The sequence below is a fragment of the Paroedura picta genome, chromosome 2 (assembly GCF_049243985.1).
Source record: "Paroedura picta isolate Pp20150507F chromosome 2, Ppicta_v3.0, whole genome shotgun sequence".
Classification (NCBI taxonomy): Eukaryota; Metazoa; Chordata; class Lepidosauria; order Squamata; family Gekkonidae; genus Paroedura; species Paroedura picta.
In genome coordinates this window covers 96,269,975-96,292,369 of record NC_135370.1, presented here as the reverse complement: position 1 = coordinate 96,292,369, position 22,395 = coordinate 96,269,975, and the positions used below count along the sequence as shown (strand labels likewise).

Here is a 22,395-nt window from a genome sequence, read left to right as displayed (position 1 = left end):
ACCTTTTGGAGGTTGAGAAGCAGGTGCCATGTGTAGCCACCAGAAATGCTTGGCATTTCCCTTCCACAACTTAAACTTGGCTAAAGTGTTCATGCCATCATTAAAATACCTGTTTGGTAACCCAAAAATAACTTTTGCTAAATATCAACAATGAAGAATTAAGCCACATTTTAAAGTGAAGTGGTGTTTTTCAAAAGACTATAATTTGTAAATCTAAATAACTTACACAAATTTAGTGTGATTTTTAATCTTTGGAGAATGGAGAAAATGTACGGCAAACTTCTCAAACAAACATGCAACATCAAGAATATCTTACCTGCTGAACACCAACAGCAAAGGCCTTTAAGAAAACTTCAGCAAATTCATTGTATTCCTTGGAAACATTGCCAGGGCTTCCATATCTATTATTAGAAAGAAACATAAGAATGCTGCAACATTTTATTCATATTGTTGTTATATTCTTACAGTAAAAGGAATCTTTAGAAAAATCATTACCTTTCAAAAAGTCTAGCCAGGATGTGCAATGCCCACTTTTTACATTTCCACCAAGGTAATTCAGGTCTATCATCTTCATCAACTTGAAGAGTTTCCTTTAAGAATCAACAGTATATTTACAAAAGTAGGTATCTAACAATAGTTACTTTCATCTACTTATTTTTATTTTGTTTCTTTCTTCATTTAATTTATTATATCACCGCTCAATGCTATGTCTTGGGGTGGTTTGTTACCTCTCCAGGGAGAACTCTCAAGGTGGCAGCAACAATGAAAATGTAAAACATTGAAAACTAACAAACTAATCAACATCAAACCCACCTGATCAAGAACAAAGTATGACATAACTCAGCCAACATGAAGAGTGTGTGTGTATGTGTGTGTGTGTGTGTGTCATATGCTGTCAAATCACTTCCAATGTACAGCAACTATTTCTATTAACCTTCAAAACATCCTATCATTAACAGCCTTGATCAGGCATAAAACTGCAAAAAACAGAACACCAGAAAAAACAGAACAGCAGCAGGCAAATCACCTCGGGGCAAGACTGAAACAGTCATAAACTCAGGTCCAACAAACACAAAGAAAAATATATAGGCTCTAACATATGGGGAAGAATGTATAAAAGCTCGGTCAAATAGAAATTACAGTTGTCCAAAGGCCAAAAGTGCAGGTGCCAGGAACTCCCCGAGGGCATCCATCATAAGCTAAGTGCCAAGATGGAGTAAGCTTTAAGTGATTGTTCAGTTAAAAAGAAACTTGCCTTATTTTCTGTAGAATCCAACAGGACAAAACTTACCAGCATACAACTTTGTATATTCATATAATTACTGTATTTTTACCCTACCCTTCCTTGGAGGATATCAGGGAATGTACAGTGTGTGTCTTCCCCCCTCCCCCCAGTATTTTTACACTGACCTTAGAAGGTTAGACTTCAAGAATGACTGTCCAACATTAGGGAGTGTAATGGTTGGTAAGGATTTGAAGTCAGATCTCCTCCATTTTAGTTCAGATTTTTCACACTTGCTTGCCCACAAATTACAGTTCAAATTAAAATCTCACTGAAACATAATTAGGGCAAACTGAACAAGACAAACCAAAAGTAACAAGTACTCACAGCTGGAACATCTCGGTCCACAACCGTCTTCAGGATTTCTATCCACTCTGCTAAGTTTTGTTGATTGATCAGCTCAAGGGGTAATGTATACTATTAAAAATACAAATTAATCTGGTTTTAAAAACAAAACATTATACATACATCTGGATCTCTTAAACATTTATTAGGCACCTTGTTGACTGTTGAAATATGGAAAACTGTCACAGTATTACTGGCACGGTATATATATAGTTATAAAGGGGGAATATGCATACGTATTGAAGAATCTAACCTTGACTATTTTCACTGCAGCAGAGAATATGCCCTCCTCCTTTTCAAATGGCTAGTAGCTTGTCTCATTGCAAACACACATTTTTGATCTATTATATTTTATCTAGATAATTGATTGTGATTGCAATAATTTCATTCTGTAAGCCAAAATAGAGTATAAGTGTTTTAAATAACAAATAAACATAAGTAGAAGCTACATAAAGACAGTAGGAAGTACAAGCTCTTGCTGCACACACAGTTCCTCTTGCTGGACTAAAGAAATGGTACTAGATAACTTTTGACTAGCTCTGTTTAAAAAAATCAAATTCTATAATTACTCTTTCGGTTTATATAGATGACAATTTCTCAAACTGGTATAATCAAATCACTTCTAAGATTGAAAGCATATACATTGATGTATCTTGGTTTGTCGGGTAAAGAGGAAAAATATATTTATAAAACAACCACATTGAGATTTGAGGATTTGGAACTCCTAAATTTAGTTCCTTGTAGCCCCTGTTCCCCTAGATTTGGCATATTCCTGTATTCTACTAAGTTCTCCCTCCTTACCTATACTCCTTGGACTCTTTTCAGGCAAGGAAGGCCTTGCTTCTGACAAATGTTTTTCTGTCTAATGTGACTCATAGTAGGTTTTGTCAAATTCCAACATCAGGTGTCCCTGACAACCCTCCTCACATTATTTTAGTCTGTCCTGTCTTCTCTAGTCAGCATACTCCAATTCAGGACCATATAGTCGAACTAGAGCTGTTTTGCAGAAATGAACGACAAATCATCAATGTCCTGCTTAGTGAAAAGAACCATGTCTGATTGTCCAAGGTTGCAAATATACTTCATGCGATGTTAAGGTTTAATTCTCTGTGCTTGTCAAAATCTTAGGTTATGTATTCGGCTTCCTGTGTCCACTTTGTATGTTTACTCGAGTTGTAGATACCTTTTATGTATTTGTGTTTTTATGCCATTAAAGGTAATATATATCTATATTTAGATGGCAATTCCATACAGTAATAGAAATGATCTACAATTTACTTTATATAAGGAACAGCCAGATGATAGAGGATGAAAGGATCGTGGTTGCTAGTGAAACTAGAGAATGCCAGGGGAACAAGTGACAAGTGGGACAACGGGGGGGGGGGGGAGCCTGTTGGTGAGCCGTTGGAGAGAAATGGATGCTGCAGGAAGGAAGAACCCCCTTGAACAAGCAGTGATGGGACTGCAAAGGCATCCACAGAACAGCAGACAATGGACTATGAGAGCTGAGACCCTAGCAATGAGCATGCAATAACCGGGAAGTAGACAGCCTGAAAGGAGGAAGGCATTTGGACAATGCTGACCAGGAAAGTCTAAATAGCAGCAGAAATACAAAGTAGCAGACAAAAGAATTTAATGCACCAGCAGATTCTACTCTAGGTGAAAATGCATTAAGACATATCAACATCACAGTGTGCATATTGCCTCATTGTTTTTAGCTGGCTGTTCTATGGCCTGCTTTCTGCAGGGTACCCCTTTTTTATAGTTTCTGGAACTATGAGTTGCTATTTGTGCTGTTTTATGTTATATCAAGGGATGCTTTATTAATATTTTTACTGCAGTATTTTTACAACTTCATCATAGTTTATATTACTGTTTCATTAATTCTGTTAGCCCATGTGACCTCCAGAAGTTACTGTTCATATAGTTATAGAAGTAAATACATAGTTATAAATAAAGAATTCAGGTGAGCTCAAAGATTCATCCAATCTTTATTACTTTTCTAAAATATCCCTTAACAGATAGTGTTTTTGTCATTAAAAGAGACTACATATGCACTGAATTCCCCGTCTCCTACAATCCATGCTAACAGGATAACAATGCCCACCTGCAAGGGCAAATATCACAATTTTCAATACAGTACAAGTATCTAACAAATTCCTTTCTTGATTTACAAATAGAAGGTTTTTAAAAACTATAAAATCTACTACAGACCCCATATCTGTTATATCTCTGGTGACAATGATGGAAAACCATTTCTGAAAATATCTGTATGATTTCCAGTGCCATCCTGTGCAGTGACACTTTACTCTTAGCTCAATGAAATCAAGTGGAGTTAATTCTGCACAGGACAGCATTATTAACACACATACTACCTCTTAAGAAGATAAATGGATTCACACCTGGACAAGGGCATAGAAGATTTTGAAGATCTGTTTCTGGATGAGGACTGATTGATCAGAGGGATCAGAGAGAAGCTGTATAAAACGGTCCTTCAGAACTGGCAAAAAGTGTTGCATTGCAGCTATCAAAGGTGTCCGCTCTTCTGGTTTCTTATACCTTTAAAAAGAAGAACCGGCTTTAAAAGATTTTAAATGCAACTACAATTTAAAAGAAAGATGAGAAGCCTGAAGAGGAAGTCCTTATCCAAGAAAGCCCTGTGTTTATCAATATCTTTTTGTGCTCTGGAAACAATGCAATTTATTAATGTATCATAATTGTGATATGCCAGGAAACAAATAACCACTTTTGCTCCAACACACGTATCAAAAACTTGGTTCTTTTAACAGTGTATCATGTACAAAGCACAAAGTAAATGCAAATTAAGGTCAGAACTTCTTGAAATAAACAAGAGCTGAAGACATTCTGGCTGTCTGATTTTAACACATCTAACTTCATGCTACTTCATACTACCTAACCTGCTACCTAATCTAGGAATCTAAAATATATCCAAGTCTCACTGGGTGTAATTTTATAAAACTGTGAAGGCAACTGGAGAATAGAGAATTATATGGTCCTGCAGTATTTGTGAAAGAAGCATTCAGGAGAACATGAAAAATAAGGGGTGGGTGTCCTAGCTTCTAGAACTAAGTTACCCAAAAATAAATAATAGCAGGGACACAGAGATCATTTCTAGGAAGAAAAACCCCAGTTTGAATATTGGGGCATGCTGAAAGGGATTCTCCAACCTGAGGGCACCTTTGGAATTCTCACACAGGTTGGTGGGTAGAACTAAAAATGTCTGCCAGGGAAAACAGAGCCAACCATACTATGTCAGTAACTTTTCAACATTTTAAGTAGAAGCTCTGCTTAACAGGATGCTTTCTAAAATTAACATACTGTTTCAATATATTTTCTTGCAGACATGCAGCTCACCTTCATTAACACAGTGACACCTTCAGTCACACAGCTGCTGCCACCAAAGCAATTTTTTTTTAAATGAAAATTGGGGGCAACCAATCAAATCTGCAGTGGTCAACAGACTGGCCAAAAGCCCCACTGGCCCCACCCAATTTTAAAAAACACTTATCAGGAACCACACTGAGGGGCTCTACCTAAGACTTTCTAAACTTCAAAGAGGAATCAGCACTACTTTTAAAAGTTTTTTAATGTAAACACATTGTTTTTTTAATGTAAACAGTTTAATTATTCAGCTAATGGCTAACTTCCTCCTCTCCATAGCAGCTTTCAGAAGACCGCTAAACAGATTTTTATCAGAACTATACCTGTTTAACTTCAAGCAGCACAAGTGTCATTAATCTCTGCGCCACAAATTATGCTGTTAAAATAACCCTGTGACTTCTTAAGGAGGACAGCTTTAGCATTCTAAAACTTGAAAATGAATGGAACACATTAACGGTAGTTGCAGAGGCTTGGACAGCAGTAGTTCTGAATTCCACAGCACTTTAAAAGAATGCCAGTGCACACAAATCTTGATAGGAGCTTTTTCCGGCATTGACAAATTCCCATACAATCATCCTAGCAGGGGCCCAGTCCACAGCTTATTCAGCATGAGTGACTCACCCAGACCTATTGTCTAGAAACTAGCTGTGTAAGCTACTCGTATAGCACATCCCTGCTGTGTCGCTTCTAGATTACTACAAGGGAACTTACTCATAGTTCTTTACAAGCTGATAAAGACAAAGAAGAATTCCAAGCCAACAAGCACTATTATCAGACTGAAGATAAAACCCAATTTTCTCCACAACTGCAGTCCAACGATTGGGATAATCATGCTTGATAATATGATGAATGCAAGTAGTAAGTTGTACTCTGGAATACAAAAACACATGTGGTTACATATTTTGCTATTTCTTTTATGTGTGGGAGAAGCACCCAATCTGGATGGCCCAGGCAAGCCCAATCCCACTAGATCTAAGAAGCTAAGCAGAACTTGGCTAGAACTTGGAAGGGCAACCTTAAAAAAATACCAGGGTCATGTCTCAGGGACAAGCAATGGCAAGACACCTCTAAACGTCTCTTGCCTGGGTGTCAGACAATCAGGATCTCCTGGCTACTATACAAACACACACACACACCATATAATAAACAACTAAATAATGTGGGAGAAGTGGCTTGTATTTAAAATAAATGTGGAGTTGCAACAACTCAGTTAAGGAAATTTCAATCTCTTGAATGGTGTTAAGCATTTAAATTCTATCAGACTACTTTTCCTCCTTAGCATCACAAAAATTACAGCTGTAATTCCCCCCTCCTAGAATCCACATATATTTTGTGCTGTTTCCTCTCAGGCCTCAGAATCAAGATTTGGTAGGATGCTGGCTGTATGCTTCAAGCCAAGTCAGGTCCACCCCTCCCCTTCAGCACCACTTAACTGTGCTGCTCCCTTCCTCTTTACTCTGCCTGTGGAGTCTTCTGTTTATTTCTTTCTTCTAGCTTTGTCTTGCCCTGTCCACCCTTGAGAAAGTCATGCTTCTCCATTCACTCAATGATCCTTGGGTCTAGACTGCTCTTGCTTGTTTCCTTGGGCCAAAGCTGCTGGGGGGGGGGGGATCCAGGTGATTCTTTAGGTCAGCCTTTCTGAACTTTTTTACTGTTGAGAAACCCCTGAAACATTATTCAGGCTTCAAGAAATCCCAGTAGTCGCATGATTGTGCAGGCTTCAAGAAATCCCAGTAGTCGCATGATTGGGAAGCATAGCTGTGTACATGCCCACCAGGGTGCCCTTCTCTTCCAGGCTCACCATTGGCCATTTTGGGAGGGGTGGGTTGACATGACCATATATGGTTATATCACCCAATAAGTGTTTAAAATATTATAAAAAATTAATTAACTCTCATCCGTTCAGGAAACCCTTCCATAGCTGTCACGAAACTCCAAGGTTTCACGAAACCGTGTCTGAGAAAGCCTGATCTAGGTGGCCTTAAGCAAACAGACTGTTCCACAGCACAAGGAGAAGGTTCCCTTTTGTTGCCACCTCAGCAGAATGGAATCCTTGCTAAGTATCTAACACCATGCAAGGTACACAGATCCCTTGAAGTCTGGGCAATTAATCACTTGCCATTTTTTCTAGCTATACAGATCTTATGCTTTCCAGTATAAAGTTATGTTAAATTCTAATGAACAATGAAAATTTAACCTAATGGGGTCCTCTATGCAGAAAGGTTACATTTAGTGACCTTAATTCAACCAGGCATACCGGATCAGCTCAGGAGAGTGAATAATGGCTTCTACAATATTCTCACGAATACAGTGTCTATCTTCCTCAGGTATTGAATAAGGTGGGATGTCCCCTGGTGTAGTATCCCGATCCGGCCAATACTGAGTTATCATATTCTTCAAGTAGATAACACCTATTAAGAGACATCTCAATATTAATAGATCCAAAACAAAAGTATACATAATGAACATAATTATCGATTCCATTCATTACATGAACAGCAAACAATGACACACTAATAAAACTTCTCAATTTGTTCCTTAAAAATTCTTCCACATGATTATCATCATAGAATATAACATATCAAGCACCATTTATTTTCAATCTTTATTTTTACATGTTCTCTGTGTGACACTTGCAGCTAACCCACCCCACCTTCAACAGCTTCACAAGGACAAAATAGGACAAATCTTATATAAACTATAATTAACTCTTCAAACAGAAGTTGAATTATTATGTAATGGATAGTACTGCCAAGACTACTATGTGCCAGCTTTGTTGGCATCACTCTCTATTTTGGCTGACCTTTGCTCCAAAAATTGACCAGATCCAGAAATTTTACAGATTTCACAGGAATCCCTGAACTGGTAAAATCCATGTGAGCTTCCTTGAAATGACAACTGAATCATCAATGAAGGGGCTATGGCACGTATACCCTTAGAAGAATCAGAACCAACTCCATATATACAGGCACTTCGATTTTATATATTGTATATATATCAACCTAATCAAGGAATCAAAGCTATCATCTCTAGGCAATTGTTGCATCATCTTCGCACAGCCAAAGTTCTTTCATACCAGGTGCCATTCTAGCAGGGTGACAGGCACTCCCCCCAGGCCTCCCAATACATTTTATGTTTTCTCCTACACCAAGTCTGATTTCCCCAGACTCCTCCATCTCCTGGCAAGTCCATGAAAATCAGTGTTTATTTTTTTATCCCTATGACTCTTACTCCCCACCCCCATCTATGCACTCTTGGTTCTGAGACAGTAATCAGACTGAACCTCACTTTCTGTTTGGATTTATTGTCTGGAATTATTGCTGAATTGACCACTCCATACTACTACTCAACTTCCCTTCTTTAAACCTCCCTCCAAGCCACAGCTCATCTCCATGTAGAATCATAGAGTTGGAAGGGACCTCCAGGGTCATCTAGTCCAACCCCCTGCACAATACAGGAACTCACAACTACCTGCCCACCCACAGTGACCCCAATTTCATGCTCAAGGGATTTTCCCACCCCCACCCAAAAATCTCCAGGATCCAGCATGGGCAGGAGGAAATTCACCTACCATCCTGCAGTGGTGATCAGCAATTCCCTGGATATGAAAGGAGGGGCCACAAGAGACAAACAGTGGCACATCCCTTCCTGCCCCCCACTCACAATCTGCCTAAGTTCATAAAATCAGCATTTCCATCAGATGACTAGCTAGCCTCTGCTTAAAATCTTCCAAAGAAGGAGAACCCACCACCTCCTGAGCCTGTCCCACTTAGGAAACACTCTGTCAAGAAATTCTTCTAGATTTTTAGCTGAGAATTCTTTAAGACCAGCACAGCTAAGCCAGCCCTGATGATTTTCTGCTACATTTGTTCAATTACATATTAAATAATAAGCCATGTGGAAATATATTCTCAGAGAACAAACAACAACACTTACCTGCCTGTCTCACTGGTAAATCAAGTTGCTCCGACATAGTGATCTGAAGAAGTGTTGAAACGAAGTTCACTGTCTTGTGAGCCTATGAAACAGAAGTACGCTAAGTAATCAGGTGTCAGTCTTCAAAAATCATTATGAATTAGGTGCCATATGTTCTTCAATCAAAGATGTGCAGAAAGCACTTAGGGTTCCCTCTCAGCATAGACATCTGCTGGGTGACCATGGGCCATTGTTCCCTCAGTAAGGATAAAATGGTGGAGAGAATTATGTATATAACTCTGTGCTACTTGGAGGCAAAGCAGGATGAAAATGTGATAGATAAAAAGGAAATAGTTCAAGGCTCTCAAGTAAGGATGTGTATTCAAATATTTCAGATCCATATACATTTTTACAAATGGTGGGTTTTTTGTTTTTGTTTTAAATATATATATGTATGTGAAATAATAGCCAGTTATTTCAGAGCACCAGAAGTCTTTAAAAAATTCTAGAAATATTTGGGACCAGATTCTTAAGGCTTCCTATTTTTCATTTTTGTATCGTTAGCAACCGGAGCTGAAGCATCACTGCCATGTAATCTAATCAGGAATCAAAGCAGCCTTTCTCAACTTTTGAGAAACCCCAGAATTGGTGTGATCATGCAGAACATGGTTGGGAAGCATAGCTGCATGCACACCCATCCAGGGCCTCTTCTCTTCCCACCCTTTCCACGCCCATCACTGGCCATTTTGGGAGGGGTCAGCATGACCATATATGCCCATAAAAAGGTAAAGGTATCCCCTGTGCAAGCACCGAGTCATGTCTGACCCTTGGGGTGACGCCCTCCAGCGTTTTCATGGCAGACTCAATACGGGGTGGTTTGCCAGTGCCTTCCCCAGTCATTACCGTTTACCCCCCAGCAAGCTGGGTACTCATTTTACCGACCTCGGAAGGATGGAAGGCTGAGTCAACCTTGAGCCGGCTGCTGGGATTGAACTCCCAGCCTCATGGGCAAAGCTTTCAGACGGCTGCCTTACCACTCTGCGCCACAAGAGGCTCTTATATATGGCCATATCACCTGATAAATGTGTAACAAATTTAAAATATATATTTAAAAATAATTAACTCGCACCCTTTGGGAAACCCTTCCAGGGCTATCAAGAACCCCAGAGTTTCACAAGATCCTGGTTGAGAAAACCTGCATCAGAGGTACACTAGAGCTGTCCATCCAATCATGACTATCTGTTCCACTTAATATTTCTGGTAAGGCCTTGGAGCAGGCACGTGTCCCATGGCTTAAGTGCCACTCAGTGTTTCACCCACTCAGGGCGGCTGTCCCACCTGAGTGCCGCCTCCTCCTCCAACTGGCTTACCTGACTGTCCAGCAGCCAGCCAACTGCCTTCCATCCCCCACCCACCCAACCACCCCCCTCCTCTTCCTACTTCCCTCTGATGCTCAGAGGCTGCACATCCCTGCTGCATGAGAGCTGCCCCTGCCGATGAGCTCCCTAACAGCTGCTTGCAGCCTTTCCAAGTCCTGGGGGAAGGGGGAAGCCATCCACAGAGTGTATTCCTGAATGCTTGGCCCCTAGTTATTTCATAACTCTTCATGACTCTAACAGCAGGGACAAAGACACTTAAAAGCAAGCTCACAACCTCACTCCATTTCAGGGCGAGTGGTGTATACCTGCTGCTGTGGTCAGTTTGTGACACTGGACTAATTCTGCTGCCCTTGAAGGGCTTTCTTATTCTATCCCAGGTCTGATTTACCATTTTTTAAAATAGGTTTTTCTGTGTGCTTTTTGTATTTGCCTGGGAGGGATTGTAAAGGTGTAGGGAGCATTTTTATTCTTGGTTCTTTTAAAAATATTTTCTCTTGGTTTGGTTTTGCACTGTTAAAATGGTCCCCAATCTTTTTATCACTGGGGACCGGTCAACACTTGACAATTTTACTGGGGCCCGGGGGGGTGGGGTAGTCTTTTGCCGAGGAATGTCACCGCCGCCACCTGAGCCCCTGCTCTGCTTGCTTTCCCGCCAGTGCACCTGACTTCCTGCCGCCCGCTGGGGGGCGATGCCAGCAGCAGCTGCACAGTGCCATGCCAAGGGAGAGCCCCAGCCATGGCAGCCACTGGAAGGCACCAAAGGTGAGCCGGCAGCAGAGTGACAGGGCAGCCCCCGAGGCAGCAGCCAGGGAGGAGGACAAGGAAGAGCCAACTCTTTGGACTGCTGTGTTATATGTAAACTGCCCTGAGCCGTATGAGGGGGCGGTATAAAAATCTGCTAAATAAACAAACAAACAAACAAATAAATAGGGATAGAAATTAGGGCAATTAATTGTAAAACATTTCCCCTATAACTCTAGACAAAGCTGAATCATCTTAGGAACCTATTGCAAATTTAAGTTGTTCAGACTTAATATTCTGCTCACTGGTGACTCATTTCATGGGCAATATGGTATAGAGAAAAGCAGGCATGACATTAAAAGAATATATTCAACAAAAATGCATGACAACAAAATAGCTCAGATCTTGGTTCAAATATGTGACTTGAAAAGAGTAATGTTACTGATGTAAGTTTGGTTGAAGACTAGATTCAAAGAAAAAGGTTTTCTCCTGCTCACTGAAAATGTATCCACACTCAATGAATCCATCAGGATTTTCTGGCTGCAAAACTACCCAGGATTGTACAGGTATAGGAAGGCAGAATGAGGGACTGCTTGGGAAACTGTTATCTTGATGGAAACATTTCTCTTTTCCAATGTGCTCCTTTACTCTGGGCACTTGGAATTGTCATTGGCAACAATGGCTTTGCAAAACAAACAGCAACCCTTGAAAACCCACCAGTGAACATTTTTAGGCAAAGGTACAAAATGCCATGCAATGGACACTATCACATAATGCACTCAGATCAAGCAGAAAATATGACATCTTATTGTATCAGCTGCTATTTGTGTCAAGAATATGCAAAGCTTGAGTTACAAAATGCTTAATCGGGGAGAATGACATTCTCAGCTATATTAAGAATGAGGCTTTCATTAAAGCTCATACGTAGGCACTTCAGGCATATTGTGGCATAGCCACAATACCTTTAGCAAACTTGCATACCTCCGCATTCCTTACTGAAAATGGAAACTGGAAAACAGAAAGAGAAGTTGAGGGCAACCATTCCATTTCCATTTCGACATGGATTATTTCCAGTGTTTAGGAATGTCTGTACCAACATTTTCTATCCCAATTTCAGATATCTTTATCTCACTTTTCTGCAAGAACAGATCCTAAAGTGGCTTACAGAATCATTACCATTAGTGCAGCACAGAATTATGCTGTCATTACTACTGTCTAAAACAGTAACTAAAGTCAGACAAAAATAAAATGCAATAAATAACTGATAAGAAGCAGGCCACAGGCCATCAATCAATACTTATATAATAACATTAATAGCAGAAAAAGCATAGCCTGGCACCTACAAGACAGCACAGATTGTCAGGTGAACCTGACTGCAGAGGAAGGATGTATGAATAAAGGAGTCTTCAATTTTTTTAGAGGCAGGGGCTCAACTTTTTTAAAGGCAGCCTTCAACAAGAAACTCATTTATTCCTACCCACCCTCATTTTCTTTTTCCATTACTATCTTTGACTTCCTACAGCTTTTTAACTCCTGAAATCTAACAAATACATTCATATCTGCTGCTAAAGCACCCAGAATTTTAGATCCCAGCATATTTATGCATGGCTTTTTCTTCTTTGTACTCTTGTATATTCATTATCAACTAATAGGTAGCAATCAGGTGGCAATCCATTATTAGTGTATCATAATTCACCAATTCATGACTAGACATGGGAACCACCTTCCTTGTGAAAATCTGTCCAAGGCACAATCAACAACATTTGCAGGGCCCCTGCCCCTTCCCCATACCCCCAGAAGTCCATAAAGACTCCTGGGGCTGTTTGTATTATTGTTTAATGTTATACTGTTACCCTGTTATTAATGTTATATAATATTAATGTTATAGTTATTTATATATATGATTTCCTGTATAGTTCTCAGTGTTATGTAAACCGCCCTGGGCCTTCGAGGAGGGCAGTATATAAATGTGAAAAATAAATAAATAAAAATAATAGACAAATATATCAGATAAATTCCAAAAATTATATTTGTTTTTATTTATTTATTTGGATTTTATACCACCCATTCTTTGCAGCTCTAGGCAGTTTACATTGAACACTGTATAACTTTACATGGAACATTATATATTCTGTAACATCATACAACTTCCAATAAACATTATAACAGTTCAATACATCGTATAATATCAAATAATCGTCTTAATAATCTATGTTAACATTTATAATAAGAAACAACAACTTTGGGAGATCAATTTTTTTCCAGTCATGGGAGGGTGTCTGATGGGGGGGGCAGCAGGTGTTCTAAGTTGGTCGGTCTCAAGCGAATGCCTGGTGTAGGAGCTCCCTTTTGCGGGCCCTGCGGAACTGTGGAAGTTTGAGCAGGGCTCTAATCTCCTCTAGGAGTTCGTTCCACCAGGTGGGGGCCAGGACGGAGAAGGCTCTGGCCCTAGTTGAGGTCTGACGCGCTTCTCTGGGGCTACGGATCCGTAGCCTGTTGGAGGTGGCAGAACATAAGGCTCTTTTGTGGGTATAAGCAGGGAGGCGGTCTCTCAAATACACTGGGCCCAAACCATGTATGGCTTTAAAGGCGATTACCAGAAGCTTAATCCGGAATTCAACTGGGAGCCAGCCAGGTTGCTGGAGTACCGGCTGGATGTGGGATCTCCACAGCCACGCTACCACTGTAAGGGAAGCATCCAGGATAACGCCCAGGTTCCTGACAGAGTGTATTGCTGAGAGCTGTACACTGTCCAAGATGGGCAGACACACTTCCTCCCATGGTCTCTTCCTACCCAACCACAGGACCTCCATCTTTGTAGGGTTCAGCTTCAGGCGATTCTGCTTGATCTATTTTGTCACTCCTTCCAGACATCTGGCTAAGGGTTCTGGGCAGTCATCCATCAGGAGGAAGAGCTGGGTATCATCCGCATATCTGCACCAGCTGAGACAGAGGGCACATAAAGATGTTAAATAAGATAGGAGGACCGCTCCTTGTGGGACTCCACATGTGAGCTGGTGTCAGTTAGATACTCACTCTCTCCTATTGCTACCCTCTGTCCGCGGCCCCGGAGGAAGGAATTCAGCCATTTAAGGGCTATTCCCTGTATCAAGGTGTCGGCTAGGCGGTGACCTAGGAGCTCATGATCTACTGTGTCAAACACTGCTGACAGGTCTAATAGTATGAGCAGTGCTGACCCACTTCAGTCTATACCTGGCGTCGGAGGTCGTCCACCAGGGTGACCAGCACTGTCTCTACCCCATGCCCAGGCCGGAAGCCCAACTAAAATGGGTCAAGGGCTGGAGTTTCTTCCAAGAATGCTGATATTTGGTCCACAGCAGCCCTTTTACATTAATGAACCTCGGTAGTAGAATACTCTAAAATATCTTTAAACAGCCCCTCAGCGCAGAGCGCCACAGACTGAATAAAGGAGTAATGGCTGTGTGGGAGGAGTTAGGGCGGGCCCTGTCCAGGATAAAAACTTGGAGGGGCCAATCAGGAGCCGCAAAGCGGCTCCTGATTGGCTCCTCCGAGGGTCCATCCCAGCCCAAGCAGCCAATGGGGAGCCGCGCAAAGCGCGGCTCCCCATTGGCTGCTTCACCCGGCCAGGGAATCTGAGAGAAGGCTGGGAGAAGGCTCCAGAGAGCCACGGGTAGGGGGGGGGCGCACCGCCTTCTCCCGGCCGCCGGAGCGACCTCACCACGTTGCAGGCCGCTCCGGTGGACGGGAAAAGGCTCCAGAGAGCCACGAGAGGGGGGTAGGCCTTTGGGGTTTGGGAGGGGGGTTCCCCTATGCCATCTAGCGCCCATTTCATTTGAATGTGAAATGGGCTTTGAATCTAGTAGAATTAATAAATTGGTAGAACAGGCAACTGAAGATTCATCTCTTCAGAGAAAAGGACATCTTGACAGGGTAAATACCACCATCCAATTAAGGGGGGAACTAATTTTCAGCTTCCTGTCTTCAGCCTCATAAAAGTCACCTTCTCCAATTTGGCAACTCCATCAGCAGTTTAGCAAGGCTGTTTCAACCAGGGTTTCTTGAGTGACAGGAAGTCCATAACTGATCTTGCCTCCCTCGAAGATAGGTGAGAAACACCTGTCAGGATGTTCTCCTGACCTCTGGGAGAAGTGGAGATATTTCTTAAGAGCTGGAGAAATAGGAACATGAAGATACACTCCTGTGAAGTTGATGGAGGTGAGAAACTCTCTTGGTTGCAGATTGCATGATGGAGCATAGAAATTCCATCCTGAATTGCCTGCATAGTTGCTCTCCTCTTCTCTACAGAAGGGTCTTGACTAGCTCCAGGAGAGCCTTCTTTGGTCTTGCTTGAACCTTGATAAAATGTTGAGTACGAAAGGAGACCCCAATGTACTGCTTTCTATCTGTATGCCTCAAGGTCTTTGGACAAGGTTTTTTCTTATCCCTTGTTTTTACAAGGCTTTTGTCCAGGCAATCTCCAAATATCCTATCACCCTGAAATGGATATATGCTGTGATGATGACTCTGGAATGAAAACCTCAACCCATGTCCAGAACCAGAGAGACCATCTCACAGCAGCAGCTAGAATGTGTATAAATTGGTTTTTTCTCAGTTTTTCTGCCCCACAAGGCTGTTGTGTGGATGGCCCACCCGGGCAAGCAACTTGCCCTGCCGCAACCCCGTGAAAGGGTCATTCGACCCCCAAAGGGGTCCCGATCTCCAGATTGAGAACCACTGCTCTGGACAAAAAAAGAAGTCGGCCTGCTGGTCGCGCCTCCAGGAGAGCCAAACGGCCCATGCAACTGTAGGCCCCGATCGGCCCCGCTGTCTCCAAATGATGATTCTTCCTCACAGCCCGCTGCCGCCCACACGCCTGACCGCTGCCCGGGGCAGGCCTGCTTGCCTGATGAGGTCATCCTGCTGACCCAGGTACGCTTCCCGGCTTGCACAGCCTTCACCTCTGCCTCGCTGCGCCGCACGCCAACTCCTTTCCCCACGCCGAACCCGCTCACTGGTGAAGGAGACCCACCGCAGTGACTGTGGGTGGCTGCGGCCCCGTCTGGCAGGAGACATCGGCCATGATGCGCGAATGACGATGCCTGCCTGCTGGTCGCGCACTCTTACAGTGCTACATACCCTATCAAGATCCTGGAATTAGCACCAGATTAACCACTGCATGAAGAGGCTGTGCACGTGCACAAACACAATACCACTCTGCACAGATGACAAAATAATCTTGGGTCTCCCCACAGCCTAATTAAGAATTACCAGTGTACTCCTTTCCACATGTTGCTATATCAATGCTATTTCAGTAGTACTGTAAATGGGAACCATGTTCACTGGCCAAATTATGTGCTTCCTTCCTATGCCAAAGTCACTGGTTTGAAGGGGATTGCCATATCAGGAATATTTAAAGCCACTGCAACAAACATTAACTTTTCTAAGCTAGGAATTGTACCATCTTTTCCACAGCACAATTCAGAACTGCAGCCAGATCAGTGGACAGCCCCACTTCTTGATACAGTCTTAAGTAGCTAGCCAGCTAAGCATTAGTCCCTAACATGTACAACATGTCCAGTTAAGCTCATATGAGTAAGTAACATTGCTTATTTAAAACCCAAATTTAATGTACTATTTTAACAGAGAAGATCTTCCATGGTAGAATAGCAAAGCTACAGAATTACAGTTTGGTACTAAAGGGCTGATAAGGGAAGAGATGTAGCTACCTCAGCTGGAACCCTATTTTGGCTTATATTCTACCTCCCACTTTGATATGTAACACATGATTTAGTCACATGGTTGCATCTAAAATAATAACATCAACCATGGACATTGTTTATGAAAAGTTAACACAGATCATTCCATCTCCAGTTGCCTCACAAAGATGAGAGGGACTCAGGGATACGGGGCACGTTTTGCATGATCAAAGTTCCAGATTTGACCCCTTAGAGAAGGATCAGGTAGCAATTGAAGTGAAAGACCTTAACCTGTCATTCCAGACAGCAGCTGTCAGTAGGAGTAAGATAATTATCTACAGAAGTTTCATTATAGGTATCGCAAGAGCAGAGTTAGTAAAGCTCTTAAAAACTTGGCAATTAATCTTTAATTCAGTCTTTCTCAACTTTATTACCGTTAAGAAACCCCTGAAACATTCTTCAGGCTTGGAAACACCAGAATTGGCATGGTCATGCAGAATATGGTTGAGGTACACAGCTGTATACACACTGATCCAGGCCCATAATTGGCCATTTTGGAAGTGGGGGGTGGGTGGGTTGAAATGATCATATATCGTCATATCACCCAATGAAAGTTTAACAAATTTCAAAAATCTCTGAGAAAACCTGCTTTAATGCTTTGAAGCTATTTAATCACTCTGCTGGGTTACTTTGGGACACACACACACATAGCCTAACTTACCTTACAGAGGTTTTGGGAGAATAAAATGAAGCACTGAACATGATCCCCGTCAGGGAAGGGGGGGTATTACAAGAACTAAATAAACAATGTTGTACCTAAAGAACAGTCTTCATTATGTTTTGCATTATGGGACACAATATGGACAAAGTCTAAAATTTCTGCCACAGCCAAATCCTTTTTCCCAGTCAGTAGAATTGGGTACTTCATATTTTCTCTGTATACATTGAGTATCATCCATTCATTATATGGTTAATCAAGTCATTTTACTGATTTTATCAGAGATTATAATCTCTAGTCTCACTTGACCCTCTGCTTCACCCCCTGAACATTTAGAACAGTGGTTCTCAACCTTCCTAATGCCGTGACTCTTTAATACAGTCCCTCATGTTGTGGTGACCCCCAACTATAAAATTATGCAAGTGTTCTTTCATAGAAATTAATCCGAAACTGACCAATGGCATGAAGATCCATTGTTCATGATTGTATATAAATTGATTATAAATTGTATATAAATTGGTGGGCGCCTTCAGGAGTAGCAGCAACAGTGGCAGCATCCCACCCCGCCAAGCTGCTTGCCCTGCCGCGACCCCTGTGAAAGGTTTGTTCGACCCCCAAGGCGGTCCCGATCCCCAGGTTGAGAACTACTGATTTAGAACAATTTGAAGTCAGAGTCACGAGTCTGTTATTCCTGTGCACAGCGTATCACTAAGCTCCCAGTAGTGTGAGAGTGCTGAAGAGCTGTTGCTGAGCTTCACTGCTGTGGTGAGTTTACTGCAGTTCTGCTTTACCATTTGCAAGCATCAGCATTCCATACAATGCTGTTGACAGAACACCAGTATAATCACCACACACTGCAAATATTAGTGTATTAGAATAGAATACTGCCCTCAACATACGAGCAAAGCTCTGTCTTATGTTGGCATGAGAGCCAGTGTAAAGTAGTGGTCAGTACTAAGCAAGAATATGGAAAACCCAAATTGGAAGTTATTTTCCCTCAACCTCACCTATCTCACATAATTGTTGCTGTGAAGATAAAATGGAAGAGGGGAAATGGTGTTATAAGTTGCTTTGAGTCCCCATTGCAGAGAAAAGGTCTCAGTGTTTCTCCAGCTGCCACCTAAACATGTCCATATACCATTTCTGTAACCTGCTTCAGTAGCATTATTTAACAGAATTAAAACCCTTAATAGTAAAAAAGAACATAATTGAAAAATAATTCTACTTGCTACAGAATAAACATAAATATCAAAATAGTGTACATCAGCATGTTTTCCAAGGTTGTATGAAATTGTCATTAAGCAGGAAACAAAATTCAGCTTGGGTATTTCTATGAAAGTACATGTTTTTTATGACTGACCAAGTATGCTATAACAGAAAAATGTATACCTTCAAAAAAACACTTTAAAAGTTTTTAAGAAAGACTAGAAAATGCAACCACCTTGATCCACTTCTTCCTGGAACCATGACACAATCACTCCATGATCACATCTGTTGACAAATCCAAGCTCCAGCTTAGATATGACAACATACCCCCCAATGATGTCACTTTTTGCATTTTGAGCTCTAAGAGTTGTTAGCTATACTGACTCATATGGTGTTGACTCATTATTCAACATTCTTGTTTCCAGACACCACAAACATCAAGTAATAACCTATTTTATATGCAAGTACCATAGTCCATTCTGACTCGTATGATACAGCATACTCAAGTATCTAAAATGCACAGAAGAGTTACAATAGTACTCCCTTGTGCTAACCCAAACTTTATAGTTTCATATGAAAAAAGAACTGCTAAATTACTGATCTTTATGAAACCCAGTATTGTTTCCTGTGTTCAGCTGGAGTTCTTCACAGCATTGCTACCAAGGATCTTTTTTAGCAAGAGATGCCAGGGATTAAGCCTGGAACCTTCTTTATATAAATCATGTACCCTACCACTGAGCCATGGCCTCAATCAGTGTGTTACTAATGCCATCATGTCAGCCTGAGTAAAGCTATAAAGCAGCACGATTAAACCATTAAAAAAACACGGGGAAAGATTATTCATTTTGCCAAATTTTATTTTATTAACTGAAATATATCCTCATAGGTGAACACAAATTTAACAGCAAAACTCATGAAGATCCATACTCAAGCTTAAATGAATGGGTCTAACAAGCCTCCCTTACAACTTATTTCCTGAACAAAGTCTTAACAGACACTTTCTTCATCTAGTCTAATCTTTAAAATAAGGCATAGGCAAGTGGTTTATTATTCGTCTGCAGTGATACAAGTCAAACAACAAAAAAAATAAGGGGAAAGTGTTGCATGCACGTTTGCATTTTAAGCAAGTCACACAAATCAGGGAGTGACCCTTCTTCTGTCACTCTCATACTATTTTCCACTACATCACAGCTTTGAAGCTACATTTGTATGCCACTCATTTCAGAACTGCAAACTTTTCAAAGTTAGGGTTCAACTTAGCTGAATTTTACACTTCTAAATAAAACTCATTTAAAACAGCCATCAAGTGCTGTAAGCACTCAAACGTTTGAGGTGCAAAATCGTTCTTAATACAACTGTGACTAACTTTTAAATTGAGAATTCAGGGACAACTTGCTTTTGTTATAAAGGGCTGTTGTCTAAAGTCTGCTGCGGAGATTTTGAGATTAAAGCTGAAACTGCACATAAGGGGAAAAAAACTATAAATATAATCTAAGTTAGAAAGTTATTTTAACCAAATCTATCCAAACCAGCCATTTCCTAGGAGACTGGAGTAGGATTTTGTTAATGGGACCATTTAACTGAGAAGAGAATGACCATAGTCCTCAGATTCACAAATCAAATCTCCCTCTGCACTCCTTACCTCTTCCAGCACCTCCCTTTAGTCTGGCTAACCTAAAAACTCTTAAATTGTGACCATATAAGGACTAATGACATCCCAGCCTACAGCTTCGGAGTATCTTAGCCATCCGTTTATCGAAAAGGGCAGTTTCATGCTCGTTCCCTGTCTGGAAACCACATCGGAAGTGGGGGTGGGACGCCAACTTCAGCCCCTGCCCCTCCCGCCGTGGATGCGGCTGCCATGTGCCTCAACACAAAGCTGGAGGGAGCGGGAAGGCGGCCTGACAGCGCGATCGGCCATTGTCAAGGCCTTCCCTTCCCTTCCCTTCCTGGAAGCCCCTGACGAGAAGGCCTCCCAACTCACGCTGCCGCCGCCTACTTCCCTCTTCCTGCCCACGTTTCCCTTTCCAGAAAGGGACTCCATGCGGACAGAGGCTCCTTCCCCCCAGCCCCCCCCTCCTCCTCCTCCTCCTCCTCTCTGGACGCCGCAGCTGCCCCGGAGAGCAGCGCTTGCCCGCCCTCCCCCCTTCCCCCCCCGCGGCGGCGGCGGCGGCGGCGGCGGCGGCGGTTTCCGAGCGTGGAGGTGACCTCCCTCGTCCGCTTCCTGCGCCCCCACACGTGGCTCCCCCGCCCCACAGAGCTGCCCCCGGCCCAGCGCCGCCTCCCCGATGCCCGGGCTCCGTCGCCGGATCGGGGCCGCCTCCCGCCACCCGCGGCCGGCCTTGGAGCTGGGGCGGCCGCTCCGGGGGCTGCCCTGCCGGGCCAGGCCGCGCCGGCCGGGCCAGGCCGCGCTCACCTCGTTGAGCTGCCTCTCGGCTGCCTCCCGCAGCGCCGGGTCCATCGTGCCCCGCAGGGCCTCGATGATGGTGTTGGGGTCCATGGCCGGGGCTGAGGGCGGGCTGGGCGAGGCGGGCGAGAGCACAGGCAGCAGCGCCGCTCGATGCGCACATGGACCCGCCGTCCCACAGCGGCGGCCAGCGGCGCGAAAGGAGGAGAGACGCGCCAAGGCCCCGGATAGAGCTACTCGCCGCCGCCACTGGGAGGCCGCCGCCTTCCGCTCCGCTCTGGCCGCCGCCGCGGGGCTTCACGGGATATGTAGTCCATCTCGAGGGCGGCAAGCAGGCACGGGCGCCTGCGTTCACGTCCCTCCGTCTGGCGCTTCCCTCCGCGGCGTTGCCTAGCCGTGAGGTTAAGACAGCCACCAGATGTGCAGCAAAGAGAAGAGCACTTTAAAGAAAGAGTGGAAAGCCTATATCGCAGTGTTGATCACTTTGTGCCTGCTAGCATAGCCCCGTGTGTATGCAGGGGAAGGTCGCCAGCTTCAGGTTGGGAAACTCCTGCAGATTTGGGGATGGGTTTCTTGGTGGCCCTTGGAAGGGTTTCCTAAATGGGTGGATGTTAATTTTTTATATTTTTTAAAAAATTGTTAAACATTTATTGAGTGATATGACCATGGGGTTGCGATGGGTCGGACACGACTTCGCACCTAACAACAACAATGACCATGTATGGTCATGTCGACCAGTTCTCCCCCCCCCACCCAAAAAAAAAATGGCCAATGATAGTCTCTGTTTGGTGGGAAGGAACATGGGCCAACCATGTTCTACACAATCATGCAATTTCTGGGATTTCTCAAAGCTTGAAATATGTTTCGGGTTTTTTTCAACAGTAAACAAGTTTAGAAAAGCTGGTATAGAGTGTATCCTCCAAAGCAGGGGTAGTCAAACTGCGGCCCTCCAGATGTCCATGGACTACAATTCCCAGGAGCCCTTACCAGCATTCGCCGGCGAATGCTGGCAAGGGCTCCTGGGAATTGTAGTCCATGGACATCTGGAGGGCCGCAGTTTGACTACCCCTGCTCCAAAGCAACAGCTTTCTCAAGGAGAACTGATCTTTGTCACCTGGAGATGAGCAGTACTTCTAAGGAATCCTCAGGTACCACTCAGAAGATGGCATCCCTAGTGTTTCCCTCCCTGTGGTTTTCCTTTGATTTTTGCACTACGAAAATGTGGAAAATATTGTGCAGGAATGGCAGAAAATGGGGTTGTGACCTTGAAGAGCTTCTTTTCCTTGTTTGTTTCCCTTCCACCTGGCCACATGTCAACCGCT

The 22,395-nt window shown here is 43.0% G+C and overlaps 1 protein-coding gene across 3 annotated transcripts in view; it reads right to left on the bottom strand.

Moving 5' to 3' along the window:
- The window catches only part of IPO7 (importin 7), a 50,729-nt gene extending 29,417 nt beyond the window's left edge, over positions 1–21,312 (bottom strand). For 2 of the 3 annotated variants that reach the window (XM_077321768.1, XM_077321769.1), the window contains exons 1-8: positions 21,083–21,312; positions 8,966–9,047; positions 7,287–7,440; positions 5,741–5,899; positions 4,030–4,186; positions 1,610–1,699; positions 496–590; positions 317–401 (exon numbers count right to left, since the gene is read on the bottom strand). In XM_077321768.1, the coding sequence (XP_077177883.1) occupies positions 317–401; positions 496–590; positions 1,610–1,699; positions 4,030–4,186; positions 5,741–5,899; positions 7,287–7,440; positions 8,966–9,047; positions 21,083–21,166 (906 nt within the window). In that variant the 5' untranslated portion in view covers positions 21,167–21,312. Of the gene's footprint in view, positions 1–316; positions 402–495; positions 591–1,609; positions 1,700–4,029; positions 4,187–5,740; positions 5,900–7,286; positions 7,441–8,965; positions 9,048–12,045; positions 12,133–21,082 lie in introns of those variants that run through there. The other variant, XM_077321770.1, reaches the window with a different exon arrangement.
- Positions 21,313–22,395: the final 1,083 nt, after the last annotated feature.